The sequence below is a fragment of the Trachemys scripta genome, chromosome 8 (genome assembly GCF_013100865.1).
Source record: "Trachemys scripta elegans isolate TJP31775 chromosome 8, CAS_Tse_1.0, whole genome shotgun sequence".
Classification (NCBI taxonomy): domain Eukaryota; kingdom Metazoa; phylum Chordata; order Testudines; family Emydidae; genus Trachemys; species Trachemys scripta.
In genome coordinates this window covers 72790706-72813153 of record NC_048305.1, presented here as the reverse complement: position 1 = coordinate 72813153, position 22448 = coordinate 72790706, and the positions used below count along the sequence as shown (strand labels likewise).

The following is a 22448-nucleotide window of genomic DNA, read 5'->3' as shown; positions in this document are numbered from 1 at the left end:
TTCCCCTGACATTAGGAGTCTGCACTCTCTCTACACCCTTGGTAAACTGCCTTGAGAGAGAAAAAAGATGTGACTCCACCTAGATGCAAAAATGCATTGACTCCACCAGAAGCTGCCTACTCCTGGTGCCCCACTCCCTGTTAATGAGGGTCACTGCTGTCTGTTTTGTCATAGTGGTTTGGAAACCACTTTTACAGCCTGAATATCTCCAACAGCCTGATACTACACTTCCACATCTCTGATGATCGCTGGCCCAACGAGGTTTCCAAAATGGGTCTTTCATCCCAAGAGGCTGGCATAGGTGGTGACAAGAATTAGGGAATCCAGGGGAGTAATCAAAATGACAAAATATGCACTGCTGTAAGATGAGGCCGAGGGTTCAACAGTCGGTAGCAATGCTTCCTTGCAGATTTATCTTCCCCTCCTCTTGTCACACTTCCTTTTGCCTTTTTTTATGTTTGTTTTGCTTTTCACAACCTCTCTGTTCAGCACAATGCTCATAAAGGAACTAAATTTACTAAGTCAAATTAAAATGCTATATAGGTTCCTAATAGGAAAAAATAAGCTTTATAATGATGATTGACCTGACACACAGTAAAAGAAAACATGTAGGCAAAGTTTATTTATAATCATTCTTTCCCCGATTTTAGAAAAAGATGATAAAAAATTCTTGCCAGATTCTTCTCTAATTTGTTGTCAACCAGTTGAGTCTATAATTGTGGGAATTCAGATTCCTGGTTACCATGTCTCCATAGTTCATTGAAAAGCATGCCAAAATCCACAAACATTTTGCATGCAGTGGTCTTCTTTCTTCTGATCTGGATACTCCTGCAGAGACAGTGTGCTCTGTAGTGAAGAGCACAGGACTGGGAGACAGGGAGATCCTGCATTTTAAAACTTGCACACTGATTCGCTGTGTGGCCTTGAGCAAGTAATTTCACCTGTCTCTGTCTGTTTCCCTAACTGTGGATAACTACTTGACCACCTACCTCATGGTATTATCGTATATAAGCAATGTCTATGCAATGCCTTCAACACACAGAGCACTAAAAAATGCTAAGTTTCATCAACATCATTCTTTTACTGAGAGCCTTCTCCTCTGCAGCCTTGAATGATTTTCCTGCATCTTTCCACTTCATTGACTCGCTCATTTAAAATCTCATCTGAAAACCTGTCTATTCTTCCTTGCCCGTACTCACTCTCTTTTCTATTATTTAGCTGTGTAATTCTATTATTTACAATCAGTCACCAAAGCATTTTGTATGAAAGGCACTATTCAAATTAAAAAATTGTACTGAATTGCAGTGTATTATCCCCTGCCTGTGGATCCTTTAAGGAACTTGAATAGGCTTTGTAAATATGCACTTATTCATTCTAAAATTACATATTTGTTGAAGCACAATAGGAGAAGTCCTATATCTCAGAGATATGAATTAACACCATACTGTTACCCCTTTTGACTCAACCGGTTACCCAATATTTGAGGTGTTGGGGATTGTTTACTTTAGAACAGTGGTTCTCAAACTTTTGTACTGCTGACCCCTTTCACATAGGAAGCCCCCCTTATAAATTAAAAACACATTTTTATATATTTAACACCATTATAAATGCTGGAGGAAAAGTGTGGTTTCAGGGTGGAGGCTGACAGCTCGCGACCCCCCATGTAATAACTTTGCAACCCCCTGATGGGTCGTGACCCCCAGTTTGAGAACCCCTGGTTTAGAAGGAGAAATTGATGATGGAGTCAGGTATTTCTTCATTGCAATCTTATTTATTTACAAAGTACGTACAAAGTCTTATTTTCCTAAACACCCCAGGAATTAATAACAGGAGGTTTTTCGCTCACAGTCCAAGCCTCTTTTGAGCCAGCACCACTGAAAAAGCTCTCTCTCAGGGCCACACTTCCACTGCTTTTCTAACTATCTCCTTGCCTTTCTGCTTCTTTCTACCTGCTTCCTGGTTGTTTCTGACTCTTGCATTCATGCAGCTAAAATCAAATAACTCACCAGCTACCTTCTTTTTGCATACTGTCTAGTCTTTGGGAGGTGACATTTTAGTCCCTAGGGCAGTGTTTTCCAATGTTTCGGCTAACATTAAACAAAGGGGGCATTTAATTGTTCCCTCATTTAGCCTGAATAGAAGGCAGCCAGCATGGCCAACAGCTTCAAAAGACAAGCCTGAGGAAATGGCCAGTCTTCATAAAAGAAATACAGTCCAGGCTCACTAGATATAAAATTCACATTATTTATTTATCGCATGGGAAAGTGTGTGGGGGGGGAGGGGCATCTGCTTTAAGTAGTACAATATCAGTGCCCTTAAAATAATATTGGGCCAGATCCTCAAGGAACTGCAATTTACATCAGCTGAAGATCTGGCCCACTATTATTTATTAAGTGCACAAAATAGCTTACAGTCTGCTCTAACAGGTAGACCGAGGACACAGGACACACTGAGTGGCTCAGAGGAAGGAAAACAGATTTTAAAAATACTTATTAGTAACTACAGACTCATTGTAAACAATGCCAGAAGAGTGAATCTTTAGGGGGGATTTGAATAAGGAGAGGATGGTGACTTGGCAAACAGATGCAGGAAAGGCATTCCATGTGTAAGGGGTGGCGTGGAAAGAGACAGAGAAATGGGAGAGTGAGCAGATGACAAATGCAGCTTCAAGGCTGGTGCAATTGGCCAAGCAAAGTGGGAGGGGAGAACACCATAAGAATTGCGACCTGCACAGGTCACTGAGGGCAAGACTGAGACATTAAAATACTGAGGCACTAGGTAATGCAAAACAACAAACCACTCCTGCTCCATGTGCCTTGCAGAGAGACTACTTCTTCTGCCTCAAGGATAGGAACAGAGGTTATATAGGGAATAGCACCCAATGCTGCTAGTCTTTAAGTTGGGCAAAGGGCTGAACTATTATATTACCCTGGTCTACAATACAAACTTATATCAGTATAACTACATCACTCAGGGATGTGGAAAATCCACCCCCCTGAACAACGCAGTCATACCAACCTAGTTCCTAGACAGCGCTATGTTGACGTGAGGGCTTCTTCCATTGATAGAGCTACCGCCTCCTGGGAGGTGGAGTACCTATGCTGACAGGAGCAGCTCTCCTGTCGGTGGAGGTAGTGTTTTCACTAACCCGCTGCAGTGCTTTAAGTATAGACAAGCCCTAAATAAATTAGCAAAATTAAGCACGGAAACCATTACATATTCACGGCATAACAAACAAAATGTAGACCTCAGGAAATAGTCTGAGTAGTGGGCAGCCTGGTGAATTGGGTTGCTTCTACGTGGATCTTTATCTTCCTCTATCTTTGAATTACATTGATTCTATTTAGAATGTATAGGAAAGTTCTAATGGAACAGTCAGACCAGGAAGGGACAAAAGTACTTCCATCCTCAGTTGGGTTTTGGCTGGTCTTGTTTACAGAGGCCATAAAGATACAGAGTTCAGCCAAGCCTGTGCTTTTCAAGCTGGTGGAAGAATGCTGAGAAGCAAGGAATGTTTGGTCTGTTACTGATGGAGAACGTCCAGTGTGAGATCAGCCAAAATGCTTCTGTAAATAATTCCTAGTTTTGAACATAAGGCATTCCCTTTGGAAAGCCCTTGACTCTGGAACTCACACTTCTCTTGAATGCATGCCAGAGTTTGAATGATTTGAGCTTCAGGGCACATGTAAAGCCCATCTGTTTGCTCAGCCTTTTGCCTGAACTAGGCTGAGATGTGAGGAGTGTGCTGTTTAAAGGAAACGACAAGCAATTAACTGGGATGCTGTTTTTTAATTTCACTTTTTATTGTGGTCTAAAATTGTTTGGATTGGTCTTTTGATGCTGCCAAGCGTGGACTGCATGCTAGTTATATTTTTACTGGTGCTAGTACAGTCAGTGGCTTGGGAAACGGGCAATTATTTTTTATAAATACAAACAGATACACAGAACAGCTGAAACCTAAAATGAGCCTTTTTATTAAATCAAATACTAAGACTGTGAAGAAATTGTCAGCTTTACAATCCTGTAGGTGAGAGAAAGTCAATCTATTTCATGAGGGTATTTTTATCTAAAGCAGGGGAGGATTCAACAGTTAGTTCAAAATTGAGGAACACTTTACATATGTATATATGTGTACCCACACACAGAGCCATGTGTTAGGCGTATAAATGCTAAAGCATTGTGATCTGGCTCTAAATCACAACTCCCCTAAAAATGAAGTCCCTCATCCTGTTACTAAGATTGCAACTGATGCAAATATTGGTAAAGTAACTGCCAAATTATAGTCTTCCCCACCACAGCAGCCAGATTTTACAGGGACCGTACATCCAAATAAATGCCTCTTGGCTACCCATTCATCTAGCAGCTGGAAAGATGACACTTGACATTTGGAAACTTTCCTGTGAAGATTGCTGTGAGGCTTTCCCATTAGCTTCCTGGTGAGACTGTAAGGTCGAATAAGCTGCCTCAAAACCTGCAAAGGGTAACCGAAGCCCTCTAATATCAAGTCTGTTTGATTTAAAATTCTAAATTCTCAGGCCACAACTTTTCAGACTGCCTTTAAAATGCTCAATATATTTCAATATACTGAATGTTTTAGAGGAAGAAAAAATGTCCATTGACGGAAATGCAATTATAAGAGATGCTTTGAGTGATGCATGTTTTCATGAGAAGTTGGAGAGGGAATTTGGATAGAGAGAGAGGAGATACTCCCACTAGGGTCACAGAGATGCCAAAACAAATGTACTCACACATCAAAGCTTAGAATGTTTAACACTAAGTATTTGGATGGGGTTTAAAAATACAGATTACAAACACTGCTTCAGAATAAGTGAGAAAAATATGTACTGATAGTGAAAACAAGTTTTGAGCCACACAGTATTTTTATGAAGCCACATCAGACTAAAACAATATGATGCTGCGCACACACAGTATCTCATAAGGGGTGGGGGACAAAGGAATGCACTGCTACTACTTCAGTTGTTCAAATCCATTTTTCTTGGGAAACATTTTCTTCTGTTTGTTCCAAAGAATTCTTCATACTACAAACATGTTTTTATCAGCTGCCTTTCCACACAAAGGCCAAGGACTCTGGTCTGCTATGGTCCCTCTGCACCTGATCTAAGACGATAGCTTGCTCATTATGCCTGTTTTTACATTAAACCAGGGGGGAGAGAAGAGCAGTTCACAGCTCTCACTCTGTATCAGCTCTACAGCACGCAAAGGGGAAATGCTTAGTCACTTGGTTGCTCAAGTTTAAACCCATTAAACCCCACTTCTTTGCACTGTTTTTCTTCATGAATTAGGTTTTGTATTTGCCTTGCTCATGTGGCCCCATTATCAGATTTGTCGGAGCTGGACTGCAATCCATTGTTTCTGTGTGTGCATGTGCGCATGTTTTGTCAAGCATTGATACACTTGCACTCTATAAATAATAGTATCTTTCCCAGGTAACAACAGGGACCATATTTAATTTATACTTTCTGTGCTGTTCAGAGGTTCTATTTAATATTGATGGGCTTCCCGCCCCCCATTACCTAAATCATATTTCTGCATATACTGAATATTGTGGAAGAAGCCATAACAGACCAGAGACCTTGGTGGAACTCTGAGTTGGAGAGAAGAATGTTGTTAAGATTTACACATTTTTTTAAAAAAAATCTAGTTTCAATGTACCAAAGCCATTTTTGTTATTATACATTTATAGTTTTAATTATCTAATCCAGAGGCTATCAAACTGGGAAGCAGGCCCCTCTGGGGGCACACAATGTATTCTTGGGGGGGGGGGAGGAGACGCTTTAGGGAAAAAAAATTACTGCATACATTTTACCCACAGCAATGAATTACTATCAAAGCTGACTCCTCCAGACATGTCAGGTCCTCAGATGGCGCTGTGCATTTTGACAGATTTCTGTTAAGCTTACGTAGCATTATACAAAGTTGTTGCCACCTGTACATTAATCCATTTGCTACGACATGGTGTGCACATTTAATTGTAAGAATTGACCATGATCACAGTTTTGCATTTGCTCTTATTACAATGGATCACTGGCTCTGTTTGAATCAATGCTTTACTGTTTTTAATATTTAGTGAGTGTTGAATGTTGATTCTTTTTTTGTCAGTATATTTACTTGTGTGGCGGGAGGGGAAGGTGTAAACTATTACAGCCACAAAGAAGGGGGGCTCGATCAAATAAGTTTGAGAATCACTGATCTAACAGATTTGTAATGCACCAATCTCCAGAGTATCTAGCTGACCATTATTCAAAACCTACATATTTAATTCTAGAAATCCATGGCAATTATTTCAATAACCAGAAAAAAAGCAAGCCAATAAATGTGTGTGTGAAAACGGATATAAAGTTGCAGCTGGAAAGGAAAACTACTTTTAAAGACCCACCTGTATGTATCTGTGCATATACCAGGAAGCTTGTTTTCCATCGTTCACTGCTTCCACTGTAGTGTTAGCTAAACCTCCAATGTCACCACCGGCAAAAACCCACAGTTCACTGGTTTGCATGGTCTCTGGATCCACTTCAGGAAGACCCCATCTATTAAACTGGATAGGATTCATGGCTTCTTTTACTGTATTTAAGTGAAAGATAAAAAGATACTAAGTAGATGATCTGGAGATAGTTTAACAGATTTACTAAGCAATTGTTGCTACAATCCACTTTATATAGACAATGATAAAAGTAAGAAATAAAACATTGTTTTCAAATGTTGGCCACTTATGCCAGAAATGGGAACCATTCTTACAGTCTGTATGACTGTGTTTCTACCTTGATTTCCAGTAGAGTTAATCCAGAAGTGTATTTACTATGGGGATTCACATGCAAAAGTCCAATGTTTAGCACATGGAATGAATATGTAACAAGTGTCACAATAGAAATCATTTCTCATGTGTCTGCTAAGCTAGGTATATGCAAGAGGTAATTGTACAGGACTATCATGAAGTGAAGAAAGAGGTGGTGTCGATTGTGCCCAAACCAGAAGGAACAAACTGACTCTGCCACTCTATTGATCACTTCCTGAGCACGAACTACAAATCCTGCACAGACTTAATATTGAGATTTACAAGAATACTCAGCACCAGCTTTTCTCACCTACCATTGACGTCATTGGGAGTTTTACCATTAATATCAATGGGTGCAAAGTTAGGCTAATGTTCTGCACTTTTGAAAATCCTGCCCTAGTCACCATTGGTGAACAAGGGGCATTCTGACCTTCTTTTATCCTAGCATCATCCATTCATCCCATTCTCATTTGTCTACCCACTCATCCATATCATATCCAAAATACTTTTCTACTTCCCAGGACAACAAACATATACACTTGGTAGTTTTCAAAGTTGTTGCCCTCCCAGCCTTTGAGTCATGTCTCCTCGATCCAGGCACACAATGAAATGACGACAGACATATGGATGAATTTTAAGTGGCAGGCTGCAACTTTTATTAAGCTTAAACACAGGGGAGGGGTACTACCTGCCCATTACCCAGAGCTTCCTATACCAGACATTTAATTGGTTCCAGTGTGGAGGTTACAGGGCTCTTACCACATAACCCATAACTTGGGGTAGACTCTCCTCAGCCTACCCTCCAGGTCTCAGCTTGCTCTGAGTCCTACTATCCTCTCTCCCCCCCGCCCCATGAGAGACAGAGCGTGCAGAAGGGTGGGGACTTCAGCCTATGAGGGCCAAAAGGTCTGACCTGACCTTGGCCCACAAGCTCTCATGAGCCAAAGCCCATCACCAATATCCCAGTATTTTACTTCTGGGAACCATTAATTTTATCCTTTTAACTGCATGGGAAACCAGCCTCAAGTTGCAAAACATTAACAACTCAACCAAGTACCTCAGTTAGGTAATAAGTGCAAACCTGCTTAACCCACCATGTCTTGAAGGTACTTCAAGGATGGTGAAAAAACACCCTGGTTCTCTGCCAATTGGCCCATAGGAGAAAAAAATAGTTCCTGACCCCCAAACAGGTGATCACCAGGGCCGGCGCAACCCATTAGGCGACCGTCAGGTGCTAACATTTGGGGGGCGGCGACCGCGGCGGCCAGATCTTTGGCCGCCCCGGTCGTCGCTGGTATTTTGGGGGCGGGATCTTCCGCTGCCTCTGTCGGGGGTGGCATGTCGGGGGCGGGACCTTCCGCCGCCTGTCAGGGGCGGCATTTCGGGGATGGGATCTTCCACCGCCTAAAGTGGCAAAAAAGCTGGTGGCGCTCCTGGTGATCACGGCATTTGTCAGGATGTGAGTAGTGTGGGGCTGCTGAAATGAAGCTAAAAGAGGATCCACAGGGCTCTCACCCCAGGTTAAATTCTGGGAGCTAGGGAATGCTGGAGAATCAGCACCCCTCTCCCCTACTGTCCAATCAATGCTAGAGACTCCAAGGGTGGGGAAGAGCTACCTGGTATCTCTCAGCAAGTGTCTCCCTTCCTTGCTGCTGAGGCTGTCCCCTTTCACCATCAGGCCCCTCATGTTCCCCCACCTGTTGAGGCAGATGGGTGGCATTTTTGAAGTTTAGAACTGAAAAAGAATGATTTTCCACATTTGTCCTTGTAACAGTTTCTTCAGATCTTCAATATCTATACACACCAAAGATCAAGAGAGTTTTCCCTCACAACAGAAATGACCCTCTGTCACTTTTAGAAAGTTAATTATTAGGCAATTATTGTAGAAAATTTTGGGACAAAATGTTTTTCCACCTGAAAAAGCTGTTTCATTTAAACTGAAACTTCCCTGGGGAATATGATGATTTTGACAAAATTTTGCTTCTGTATTTTTTTTAAGAAACCCTCACTCAACATTTTCAGAATAAAATGTTTCAATTTTTCATTTCAGAATGAGTTTTTGGATTGATTTTTTTTATTTTTATAAATATAAAATTTTTAAAAATAGCAAGTCAAAATCAAAATGAAATTTTTCATTGACTCCAAACAATTTTTTTCAGGAATTTTGTTGTGTGGGAACTTTTGAAATTCTTTGTTTTCATTTCCGTTCCAAACAAACTAGATTTCAAAACTGCAGAATTTCCCACATTACTCTAGGAATTTTTAGCATGCTGTTCTGTTTACTCTGTCTATTTTAGACACCTATATGGCCCTGTAGTGAGGCGGCCTGGCTCCCAGACGCCCCATGAGGGACGAGCCAGAACAGCCACCAGAGTGGGCGGAGTCACCGCCTGTCACCGCCCCCCAGAAGTCAAGGGGGGGGACAGGAAGTATAAAGGCCCGGCCCCAGCACTCAATTGCGGCCCAACCGCGGGAGAGGGCAGACGCTGGTGCCCAAGCTCCTGCTGCACCGCGCCTGCCCCGAGCCCGGTGTCCTGAGGAGGACTGGCCGCGCCTGCCCCGAGCCCAGTGTCCTGAGGAATGGACTGAACTTCCCCTCACCAAGGGTCCAGAGGAACCGCCTGACCTACCCAGCGCTCGCTGCCCTGAGGAGCCATGATCTGGGACACGGCGGACGAAGCTCAGGACGCACAGGTACCCATGGAGGAGGAGATGGGAAGTGGCCTGGGGATAGCCGACCCCGAACCCATGTCAGTGTGTTGCGGTCAGGATCCCCACTGACCCAGAAGCAGCGGACTGCTGCTGATAGGGCCCCGGGCTGGAACACAGTGGAGTGGGTGGGCCTGTGTTCCCCCCCTGCCACCCCACGCCGGGTGGCAGTCTCTCCTCCTCCCTGCCTGAGGGCCTGAGCCCCTGAACTTACTGTTTGTTTGCTCACTCCCTGCTTGAGGGCCTGAGCCCCTGAACTTATTGTCTGTGTGCTCACTCCCTGCTTGAGGGCCTGAGCCCCTGAACTTACTGTTTGTGTGCTCACTCCCTGCTTGAGGGCCTGAGCCCCTGAACTTATTGTCTGTGTGCTCACTCCCTGCTTGAGGGCCTGAGCCCCTGAACTTACTGTTTGTTTGCTCACTCCCTGCCTGAGGGCCTGAGCCCCTGAACTTATTGTCTGTTTGCTCACTCCCTGAGGGCCTGAGCCCCTGAACTTACTGTTTGTTGCTCAGCCCCTCCCTGAGGGCCTGAGCCCTGTACTACGGTTGGCTGCCCGCCCGACCTAGGCCTGGGCACGCAAGACTGAACTGCTCCCCACCTCGGCCTGGCTCCCAGCCGCCCCCGTGAGGGACGAGCCCCTCCACGGGACGTCTACAGGCCCCCATTATCAAAGTGTCACCTGAAACCTCCCAATCTTTTTTCCATAATCTTTAATGTATTTATTCTCACAATACCCCTTTGAGGTACAATTATACCCATTGTACAAATGGGGAATGAGGAATAAAGAGAGTTGGCCTAGAACACACTGGAAGTTCGTGGTGGAGGAGCAAATTGAACCCTGGTCTCTCAAGATTCTGGCTAGAACTCTCACCATTGCACTATCCTTCCTTCTCAGACTATAAATCTCCATCCGCTCCTCTTTTTAGTTTAGAAAAAGCAGGAATACTATCACAAAAAAACTTCTTAAAACACCCACAAAATGGTATCAATGACTGACCACCTGCTTTGGGAGAAGAGGTCAGGAAAAAGTGTGTGTGTGTGTGTGTGTGTGTGTCTAATTATATGCCTGGAGATGACTGAAAAATAAAAATTTAAAATAGGAGTGTTACAATGTTAACTACAGAATGGGAAGCCCAAGTCCCTGATTCACCACTATGTTAGTCCAGTTTTATGCCATCGCAATTTCAGTGGATTTACACTGATGGATATCTGGAGTAATGCAAGGGTGAATCAGACACCCTCTCCCCCCTGAAGTGTAAATTACATGGGGAAAATATATGCTGTTAAAACACAAAGCAACTATTTTCTCCTCTTATCTTATGGAACATTATTGCAGAAAAGAGATTGTCAGTTCTCTTATTTGTTACAAAATAGAATATAAACATATACACACACACACACAGCAGATGGATAGATTGTACATAAAACAGGAGGTGAAATGCACAGAACAACACACTACTTTTTGTACTGCATGGAACAGTACAAATGGGACATGAATACAAATAACAAAACCTAAGATCATCTCACCACCATCTATTAAAAGTCATCGTTCTCAATACAATACATTTTAAACTGTGTATTATTTTCCTACTTTAACTTTTGAATTAGCTTCTTTATAAATAGAAAGACATTTTAATGTAGATTTATAATGAAGAAATATTTTCAGATAAATACTTGTAGCAAATCTTGAAGCCATGTATCAAAATGAGTTATTTTTATATAGCTTTAACTATATTGTGACACCCAAGTTTCTGCAATAAAATGCAGTTTAAAACTGCAGTGTTCCTCAGGGACATATCACTAGCAGCTGCAGATTGCCAAGGTCAATTAAACTGATGTAGCTGTGCTGTCATATATGTAAAAGAGAAACCTGCTAGCATATGACAAGAATATTTCTCAGTATTCATAGCAAAATGTCAAATATGTGTTGTGTTTTTACTTGAGATGGGCCTAAGTGGGTGTATTTTGGATTGGCAAAACCTCAATCAGGTTTTATCTTTCCAAAGTCAAAAACAAAACCACCTGTAGTTTTAGGTTTGGATTTAGAGATTTAGCAATATGTTGGATTCTACATTTTGCTCTGCTCATTTGCAATATTGCCAATTTACATAATCCCCTTCCTCACTTAAAAAATTCTTACCCACCACCTAGAACTATAATGGGGTAAAATAAAAAAGCATGCAACCTCACAGGCTGAACACTATGAATCTACCTAGTGTAGAGGAGCAGTTGGACCACATACTGTATGCTGTTAACTGTCTGCATTGCCAAAACATGCATAGGTCCATGCAGTAAACCAAACCCAGACATTACCAAAGAACATGTAGAAGCATGCTGTTAGCCATCTTCTAACACTGCTAAGACATAGACATATGGGAGTCTGCCACCAGCACTCATATATGAGAGCAAGCTCTTAGTATTGCCCAAATATCTGTTCAAGCACACAGCAAGCCTACAGCCCTTCTTGCATAACCCCTCCCAACTTCCTTTCCAGGTCCCATACCATGCCCTCCCCTTCAGAATCAAACACTCTCTGGGGATGTGGAGGTAACTGGGAGCAGGTGGGATTTCTGATGGATGGGAAAACAGGTGGAGAGTATCTCTTTGTGTGAGAGTTGAGTACATTCAGAGGCAAAATACTATACTGGGAAAGAAAGATACAAGCACAATATACTCTGTCACATATTTCTTTTTACTCTTCACACACCTAGGACTCAGATCCAAAGTGCTTTATGCAACAAAGTTAGATCCAAAATCACAGGCAGCAGTTTGGATTCGGTATCCCACACTGTAACACACTCTCAAAACTAAATGAAAATGGTACAGGTTTGGGCCTCTATCAAAGTATAAAACATTTAAAATAGAATAACTGCTTCTGGTGCTGAAACTTGACACAGTATTTCACTTTGAAAAATAGCTGTTAAACATGCAAAATAATTGCTTTTCACAGTATTCTTTGTAAACATCAATGTCCTAGCTTATCATTCAAAGTTTAAAGACTTACTGATTGCAAGAAATACATCTGTGGTTGAATTTGGAAAAAAAAAACACCTAAACTAAAGCCTGGACACTCCTACTAGCTGAATATAAAAATATCTGAGAAGGTTTTATTTAAAAATATTTAAACAATCACAATATCACACCAAACATAACCTTCAGACTGAGGCATTTTCTTCAACTCTGAAAAGGAAATAGATCCTTAACTATAGTGGTGTTACTGGGATTACTTCAGTAATATTTATAAAGCAATACATTAGCTTTAATTTAATATCTCAAACTGACTGTAGTTCAGGGAAGCATTTGATCATTAGGCCTGTGACCGGAGCTGTTCTGGAGAACAGAAGGGTGTGTTGTGTACCGGGAGCTAAGATATGGGATGTGGCCCTGGGACTGAAGATCCTAATGGGAGCAGGAAAGAATCCACTAATTATCCTTTATGTGGGAACAAATAATACTATTAGAGTCTCACTGGGACACACCAAGAAAGACTACATCAGGCTGGGGAATATACTTAAAGAAATGGAGGCTCAGGTGATCTTCAGTGGGATTCTACATGTCTCTAGAAGAGGAGAGTGAAGGCAAGACAAGATTATAATGATCAACAGATGGCTGAGGCAATGGTGCTATAAGGAGGCTTTGGGATGTTCAACCACTGGGAGACATTCACAGACAAAGGACTGTTTTTATGGGATGGGCTCCATCTGAGTAGGAAGGATAATAGGCTTCTGGGATGGAGGTTGGCACAACTACTTAAAATAATTTTAAACTTGGAATTTGGGGGAGACAGTTGGGAGATGCTCATGCAATCTCCATGCCTGATTCCGATATTGAGTGGGAGGAAAGTCAAGTAGAAGAGAATACAGGAAAGGCAAAAAGAACAACAGAGAGTAGGAGAATGGACAACAGGAGGAAATATAGTGCCAAAACTAATTACAGTAACAGTCAAGTATAATTACAGTAACAGTCAATACTGGCAGTAAAATTACTAATCTGGTGAGGAATTAAAGATATTGGTAAATGGTAATTGGGATAAAATACAACAAGAGACAATGGGTCAAAATGAAAGATGAACTGTCAGGCTAGAAAGAAGTTACTAGTGGAGCTCCTCAGGGATCAGTCTTGAGTCCAGTCTTATTTAACATTTTCATTAATGATATTGGCACAAAAAGTAGGAGTGTGCTGATTAAATTTCTGGATGACACAAAGTTGGGAGGTATTGCCTATATGGTGGAGCACTGGACTATCATACGAGAATATTTGGATGATCTTGAAAACTGGAATAGTGGAAATGGGATGAAGTTTACAACAAGAATTTTTGCTATAAGCTAGGGATTTATCAGTTGGAAACAACAGAGGAGGAGAAAGACCTGGGTGCATTGGTCAATCACAGTATGACTAAGCTGCCAACATGATGCGGCCATGAAAAAGGCTAACACAATCAGAGGATGCATCAGGCAAAGTATTTCCAGTAGAGACAGAGAAGTATTATTACCATTGTACAAGGTACTGGTGAGACCCCCCCATCTAGAATACTGTGTGCAGTTCTGGTCTCTTGTAACAGGGTCGGCACACACCTCTCACAAGTGCCTCCCCTTGGCTAATTGCATCTTTGCAATCTCTCGGTTTGGAATAGGGTCGCACCCGCTTCTCACAAGCACCCGCTTCTGTTCAGGTGTGAGCCTGCTGTTTCTTAGTTTTTGGTTGGAACGGGGTGGCACTCACCTCTCACAAGTGCCCTCTGCCTCCACCCCCAGCCGATGATTTCTTCAGCAGGTCTTCAGTGACTCAGTCCTCTGGCTGAGTCACACTGTCTGTGGGCGGAACAAATAAACAAAACCCTTCTGGGGTATACAGTCTTTACTTCCTGCAAAAGTTTTCTCCCTGGAGACACTGCCTTCCTGTAACAATCCATCATGGTTCCCTCAATTGGTATGTCCTTTTCAGCAGCCCTCCCTGGGCTCAGTCTTTAACTGGACCAGCGGGGCCCATCACAGTACCCTCGCCTGGTCTGGCTAGGTTCTGGGCTCTTACGTTGCTCAGTTCCTTCAGCCAGCCAGGAGCTCCTTTTTAACTCCCCGCATCTTCAGCAGCCCTCCCTGGGCTCAGTCTTGCCCACACTGAGCTGTCAGTGGTCCTGCTGCTCTTCCAGCCAGCCAGGCACCCAGTCCTCCCTCTTCCAGCTCCTGGCAACAACTGACTGACTGTCTCTGATTCTCCTTTTTTATATGGCCCAATTGGCTGTTCCAGCAGTTCCTCTGATTAGCTGCTTCCCCTGCAGCCACTCTAGGCCACCTGGAGGACTTCTCCTCTGCTCTTTTCTGGGGCAAGGTGAGGCAGGGCCATGAGGCATCCATTAGAGGCCTCTGGACCTAGTCCACCCCATAACAACTCTCATGTTTAAGAAAGATGAATTCAAACTGGAACAGGTGCATAGAGGGGCTAGTAGAATGATAAGAGAAACGGAGAACCTACCTTACGAGGGGAAACTTTAGGAGCTTGGCTTGTTTAGCTTAACAAAACAAAGGCTGAGGGGAGATATTATTGCTCTCTATAAATACATCAGAGGGATAACCACCAGAGATGGAGAAGAATTACTTAAATTAAAGGTCGTTGCTGGCCCAAGAACAAAAGAATATAAACTGGTCATCAACAAGTTTAGGCTTGAAATTAGACATTTCTAACTATCAGAGGAATGAAGTTCTGGAACAGCTTTCCAAGGGGAGAAGTGAGGGGAAAATTCTAACTTGTTTCAAGACTGACCTTGATAAATGTATGGGTGTGAGGTTATGATGAGGTTGCCTATAATGGCATATGTCCTGGCTGTGACTCATATTCACAACTATCTCCAACACCCAGAGATGTGACACTAGATGGGAAGGGCCCTGAGTCACTACAGAGAATTCTTTCCCAGGGGTTTGGCTGATAGGTCTCACCCACATGCTCAGGGTCTAACTGCTTGTCGTAGTTAGGGTTGGGAAGGAATTCCTCCCTGCCCCCAGTCAGATTGGCAGAGATCCTTGGGGGTTTCACCCTCCTCTGCTGTCTGAGGCACAGGTCAATTGCCAGTTTGAGCTAGAGTATATGGTGGATTTTCTGCAACTTGAAGTCTTAAATCAAGATTTGAGGACTTCAGTAATTCAGCAAAAGTTTATGGGCCTAGTACAGGAGTGAGTGGGTGAGGTTCAGAGGCCTGCAGACTAGATGATCATAATGTTCCCTTCTGGCTTCACAGTCAGGGCCGGCTCCAGGGTTTTGGCTGCCCCAAGCAGCCAAAAAAAAAACCCCAAAAAAACCCAAAGCCGCGATTGCGATCTGCGGTGGCAATTCGGCGGAAGGTCCTTTGCTACGAGTGGGAGTGAGGGACCATCCGCCGAATTGCTGCCGAATAGCTGGACGTGCCGCCCATCTCCGGAGCGGCCGCCCCAAGCACCTGCTTGCCAGGCTGGTGCCTGAAGCCGGCCTGCTTACAGTACATGAGGTATTGCCCGAAGCCAGACCATCTCAGCATATAAGGGCCTGTGTGCTTATTTTAAGTAATTCTATCCTGCCTATCTAAATTCTGCTCCCTGGGTTCATCTGGATGTTATCAATGTGCTTTCCCTGTCCTACATCTTTGCATATTTTGACATGTGATATTGACAATTTGTGTTTTAATGGTTAAAAAGCTGTAATCTTTTGAATCCCAACATCTAATTATCATCTGTCCCTCTTTTTACTGAAGAAAAAAACCTGCTAACCTTTTCAAAATGGATGAGATTTGAAGTGGAATCCATTCAGAAACTGAGGACCAGAAGCCAAGTGAGAATCTGGCTATGAAATATTGGATCCCACCTACAGTTAGTGGGTACACTTAGAATTTGTTCAGACAATAGGTGACCTATTATTAGACAAGGAGTTTTATCTAATATAGAAGTGTAAAGCCCGAGGTTGCATCTTTATGTTTGTTTTCTGTGTAACTTGTATCTGTTGGCGCCCTCTTACTTTTTCATCTTTGAATCTGTGGTTTTTCTATTAAATAAACCTTTTTTTTCATTTTTATCCCAAGCAGGTCTCCAGTGTGCAAACTGTGTGGAGTGTGTGCACCAAAGTAAACTGGTGTCTAGGGGAATGGTTTCACCTTTTGGAGGGTGATGAACCAGAGGGGAAAAGTCTAGTACTTGAGAATTCAGGGAGGACATTTTTGGGGAAACTTGGGACTGGAAAGGCTGGTGGTGTCATTCTGAAAGGAGTAATTAGGCTGGTGGAAGCCAGTAAGTCTTTGTGCTTGTGGACAGGCTACTGTGTGTCAGGGATCTGAGCCATAGCAACACAATATTAAGGCATCCCAAGGTTACAGGGCAGGGGGTGACAGAACACCCTGATCTGTGTGATCCCCAAAACCTCACAAAGAACTTAAGTCTTCACAAACTGAGGTATCCTTCATGAGGACCCTCATTCCCCCTCAGAGAGGGAGGGTGAGCGGATTCAGAGGCAGGCTGAATACTTGGAGGCAGGCTGAATTACCCAATCCAGGCCGGGGGAAAGTTTAGGCTAGAAATTAGACGAAGGTTTCTGACCATCAGAGGGGTGAAATATTGGAACGGCCTTCCGAGGGAAACGGTAGGGGCAACGGACCTGTCTGGTTTTAAGATTAAGTTGGATAAGTTTATGGAGGGAATGGTTTAATGATAAAACATAGTAGCCAAGGAAAACCAAGCAATGGTACATGAACAACATAATGGCCAACAAGGGTCAGGCTAGAGACTCTTGTCTATATGCTCGGGGTATTACTGATCGCCATATTTGGGGTCGGGAAGGAATTTTCCTCCAGGGTAGATTGGCCGAGCCTCTGGAGGTTTTTCGCCTTCCTCCGCAGCATGGGGCAGGGATCACTAGCAGGAGGGTCTCAGCCGATTGAAATCACTAAAACACAGGACTGGGGACTTCAACGGTAGAGTACAGGGAAGGGTCTTGCGGCCTGCAGCATGCAGGGGGTCAGACCAGATGATCATAATGGTCCCTTCTGACCTTAATGTCTATGAGTCTATGAGTCTATTTGCCATAGAGGCCACTTAACACTGAACTGGACCCAAATTAAATGCTTCGGTTTTTGTTTGTGGTTTACCCTCTCCCATTAAAGTTTAAAAAGTTTGGCCTTTCACTTTAAAATCCATCCCTGTGTCTTTGTTTCATTCTTCTGCATATTCTAATCAAATATATGTATATAATTTAAAGGGATCCTTCTGGGTGAAAGACAGCATACAACTGAATTATTCTATTGTCATCTAATGCATATTCCACACTTGCTGTATTCACGGTGCAAATAAACATAAATGGAAAGGCAGCAGCAAACTTCATCACTTGCAAAAACAATATTATTAAAAAAAGAATACTGAAAAAATATTTTAATTAACAAAACAAATCGAATGGAAAAGATTCCTCAAATAAAGCTTTAAAAGTGAGTCTGTGTGTGTTTGACTGCCATGACTAATTATGTTGCCATGTAATGTGTGTTCAATTTGAGCTTATTTAAATAGCAGAAATGCTCATTAGCTGCAGTATATCTGTGAAGCTTCAGTAAACAGTTTAATGGTTTTTATGTTTAACCATTTTCATAAGTTCCTGTGATTTTGGCTTTAGAAGCTCATTAATGTTATTTTTGATATCCATCTTACAGACTTCTTTACTGTGAAAGGGCATCGAGTACTTCAGTACAATCTGAAAATACAGTAACTCACTTAATCATATGTGTAAAAATATAGCTACCTTACATGTAAAAAGTCTGATTCACTGCCAATACAATCCACATTGTAGGCTGCAGAAGCAATAAATCTGCCAGAAGCAATGGTACAAGCACATTCCACCTACCATCCCTGGCCAATTGTGAGCTGCACTGACCTGCATCCGCTTCCCAAAGCAGGCAAGGCTGGTAAGGATACAAGCATACATACATGCTGGGAAATGTGCCTATTTGTTCTCTAAGCAGCCCCCACCAGCAAAGCTCCTATGGAAAATTAATGGCAGCAATTCTGCTATTGTCCCTCCACCAGTGCAGATGTTCTGCAGGTGAAAGGGTGTACAACTGCCATTACACAAACAATATCAATAGCCGAACTCTTACTGATTTAAATGGAATTAGGATTTGAACCCTTTGTAAATTGTGATTTTACTCTGCCCACAGTATACTTTTCTGTAGACAGAGGACTGCAACTCTGACATCTTTCCTGAGCGCTGAATTATTTAAAAAAAATACACTCCAAAAATGGGCAACTTTTCTGCCTCTGAAATATAAAACATCAGTTAGGAAACAGGACAAAGGCCTCGCAATACCATTCATTTAGAAATTGTAAAACTATAAATATGGGGTTATCACAAACCAATATGTGAACTGTATTTTGCAAATGTTCTATCTAATATTGCTGTTCTATCACATGCTATTATATCACATGCTGTTCTGTCTGTCACCCTCATTGCTTAATGCACCCTTTTAAAATGGCATGGAACTGAAGATAAACTATTTCTTTTCCCTTTTAAAAATCATTTGTATGCTACATCCCCACCCATACAAGTTACCACTTTATAAAAACAAACAAACAAAAAAAAAACAACAAAAAAAAATAAAAACAAAATCAGGTGCAGACCCTATATCCTGCCAATAAAGTTTATGGAATTTATGTTTGTTTAGGAAAAAATGAAAAACAAAATTGGATACTTTTGCATTTCTAAATTAAAAAACAAAAACAAGAGGGAAATATCCTTTCCCATATGTCGTCCTATATTCTATATAAATGAAGAACATAATATGTGCAATCTTAGGGACTGATGTTGAACTTAAAGTTTATAACATTATCCCAGAATAAGAACATATATGATACCAACTACTAGTGAAAGCTGGCATATACAGCTGGACACAGCAGAACGGTCCCACCCCCAGTCTGACAGCCTCTGTGCTGTTGAGGAGGATAAAAATCCCAGGGAAGGAGAGCATCAAACTGGAGCAGAGGGAAACAATCCCATAGTTGAGACCCTCCTTCCAGATGATGTTGTGATATCCTCTTGCACTGAGGATACCTCTCCGGGGAAGGGAATTCCAGCTATTAGGAAGAGACAGGTAATGGGCGATTCGATCATTAGAAACATAGATAGCCGGGTTTGCGATGACTGGAAGAACCGCATGGTGACTTGCCTGCCTGGTGCGAAGGTTGGGGATCCCTCGAGACATCTAGATAGACTTGTGTGTATTGCTGGGAAGGAGCCGGTGGTCATGGTACATGTAGGTAACAATAACATAAGGAAGGATACGAGAGAGGTCCTGGAGGCCAAATGTAGGCTGCTAGGTAAGAGATTGAAGTCCAGGACCTCGACAGTAGCATTCTCTGAGATGCTCCCAGTTCCATGCGCAGGGCCAGTTAGACAGGCAGAACTGCAGAGTTTCAATGTGTGGATGAGACGATGATGGAGGGAGGAGGGGTTTAGATTTATTAGGAACTGGGAAAACTTTTGGGAATGGGGGAGCCTATACAGGACGGATGGGCTCCCCCAAACCAAAATGGAAACAGATTGTTGGCACTTAACATTAAAAAGGTAGTAGAACAGTTTTTAAATTAAGGGCTGGGGGAAAGCCAACAGGTGCGGAGGAGCACATGGTTCAGACATCCCTTAGGGGAGTATCTATTAATAGAGCATCTCTATGTCCTAGTGAGGACGAGAGGATGGACAATGATAAAATAAAAGCAGGGTCTGATCAAGACAGTCAAATAAAAAAGAGTCCCATTCAACTAAAACGTGTAATGGTAGACAGCTAAAAGGAGACAAGTTTTTAAAGTGTTTATATACCAATGTTAGAAGTCTAAATAATAAAATGTGTGAACTAGAGTGCCTTGTATTAAATTAGGATATTTATACAATAGGCATCACAGAAACTTGGTGGAATGAGGATAATCAATGGGATACAGTAATACCAGGGTACAAAATATATCGGAAGGTTAGAACAGGTCATGCTGGTGGGGGAGTGGCATTATATGTGAAAGAAAGTGTAGAAACAAAAGAAGTAAAACTCGTAAATGAATCAAACTGTGCCATAGAATCTCTATGGATAGAAATTCCATGCTCTAATAAGAAGAATTTAGTGGTAGGGATATATTACCGACCACCCGACCAGGATGGTGATAGTGACTGTGAAATGCTCAGGGAGCTTAGAGAGGCTAGTAAAATAAAAAACTCAATAATAATAATAATGGGGAATTTCAACTATCCCCATATTGACTGGGTACATGTCACCTCAGGAAGGGATGCTGAGATAAAGTTTCTCGACACCTTAAATGACTGCTTCTTGAAGCAGCTAGTCCTGGAACCCACCAGAGGAGAGACAATTCTTGATTTAGTCCTAAGGAGAATATAGCTGGACCGCTTGGTAATAGTCCATGAGGTGAATATGAAAATAGCTGGACCGCTTGGTAATAGTGACCATAATATAATTAAATTTAATATTCCTGTGGCAGGAAAAACACCACAGTGGCCCAACACTGTAGCATTTAATTTCAGAAAGGGAAACTACACAAAAATGAGGAGGTTAGTTAAACAGAAATTAAAGGGTACAGTGCCAAATGTGAAATCTCTGCACGCTGCGTGGAAATGTTTTAAGGATACCATAATAGAGGCTCAACTTAAATGTAAACCCCAAATTAAAAAACATAGTAAGAGAACCAAGAAAGAGCCACCGTGGCTAAACAACAAAGTAAAAGAAGCAGTGAGAACAAAAAGGCATCCTTTAAAAAGTGGAAGTTAAATCCTACTGAGGAAAATAGAAAGGGGCATAAACACTGGCAAATGAAGTGTAAAAATATAATCAGAAAGTCCAAAAAAGAATTTGAGGAACAGTTAGCCAAAGATTAAAAGTAACAGCAAAAAATGTTTTAAGTGCATCAGAAGCAGGAACCCTGCTAAACAACCAAGGGGACCACTGGACAATTGAAGTGCTAAAGGAGCACTCAAGGACGATAAGGCCATTGCAGAGAAACTAAATGGATTCTTTGCATCGGTCTTCACGACTGGGGATGGGAGGAAGATTCCCAAACCTGAGCCATTCTTTTTAGATGACAGATCTGAGGAACTGTCCCAGATCGAGGTATCATTAGAGGAGGTTTTGGAACAAATTGATAAATTAAACAGCAATAAGTCACCAGGACCAGATGGTACTCACCCAAGAGTTGTGAAGGAACTCAAATGTGAAATTGCAGAACAACTATCTGTAGTCTGTAACCTATCATTTAAATCACCTTCCGTACCAGATGAATGGAGGATAGCTAATGTGACGGCAATTTTTAAAAAGGGCTCCAGAGGTGATCCTGGCAACTACAGGCCAGTAAGCCTGACTTCAGTACCAAGCAAACTGGTTGAAACTATAATAAAAACAATATTGTCTGACATATGGATGAACATAATTTGTTGGGAAATAGTCAACATGGTTTTTGTAAAGGGAAATCTACTAGAATTCTTTGAGGGGGTCAACAAGCATGTGGACAAAGTATAAATGGTCAGTTTTCAGAATGGAGAGAGGTAAATAGTGGTCCCCCCCCAGGGGTCTGTTCTGGGACCAGTCCTATTCAACATGTTCATAAATGATCTGGAAAAAGGGGTAAACAGTTAGGTGGCAAAATGTACAGATGATACAAAATTACTAAAGATAGTTAAAACCCAGACAGACTGCGAAGAGCTACAGAAGGATCTCTCAAAACTGGGTAATTGGGCAACAAAATGGCAGATGAAGTTTAATGTTGATAAATGAAAATGCAAAGTAATGCACATTGGAAGGCATTATCCCAACTATACATATAAAATGATGGAGTGTAAATTAGCTGTTAGCACTCAAGAAAGAGACCTTGGAGTCATTGTAGATAGTTCTCTGAAAATGTCCACTCAATGTGCAGCTGCAGTCAAAAAAGTGAACAGAATGCTGGGAATAATT

At 42.1% G+C, this 22448-nt stretch overlaps 1 protein-coding gene across 2 annotated transcripts in view; it reads right to left on the bottom strand.

Annotated features, from left to right (window-relative positions):
• The window catches only part of DPYD (dihydropyrimidine dehydrogenase), a 595247-nt gene that overhangs the window by 247070 nt on the left and 325729 nt on the right, over nucleotides 1–22448 (bottom strand). For both annotated transcript variants that reach the window (XM_034779205.1, XM_034779204.1), the window contains one exon: nucleotides 6398–6582. In XM_034779205.1, coding sequence (XP_034635096.1) covers nucleotides 6398–6582 — 185 coding nt within the window. The remainder of the gene's footprint in view (nucleotides 1–6397; nucleotides 6583–22448) is intronic.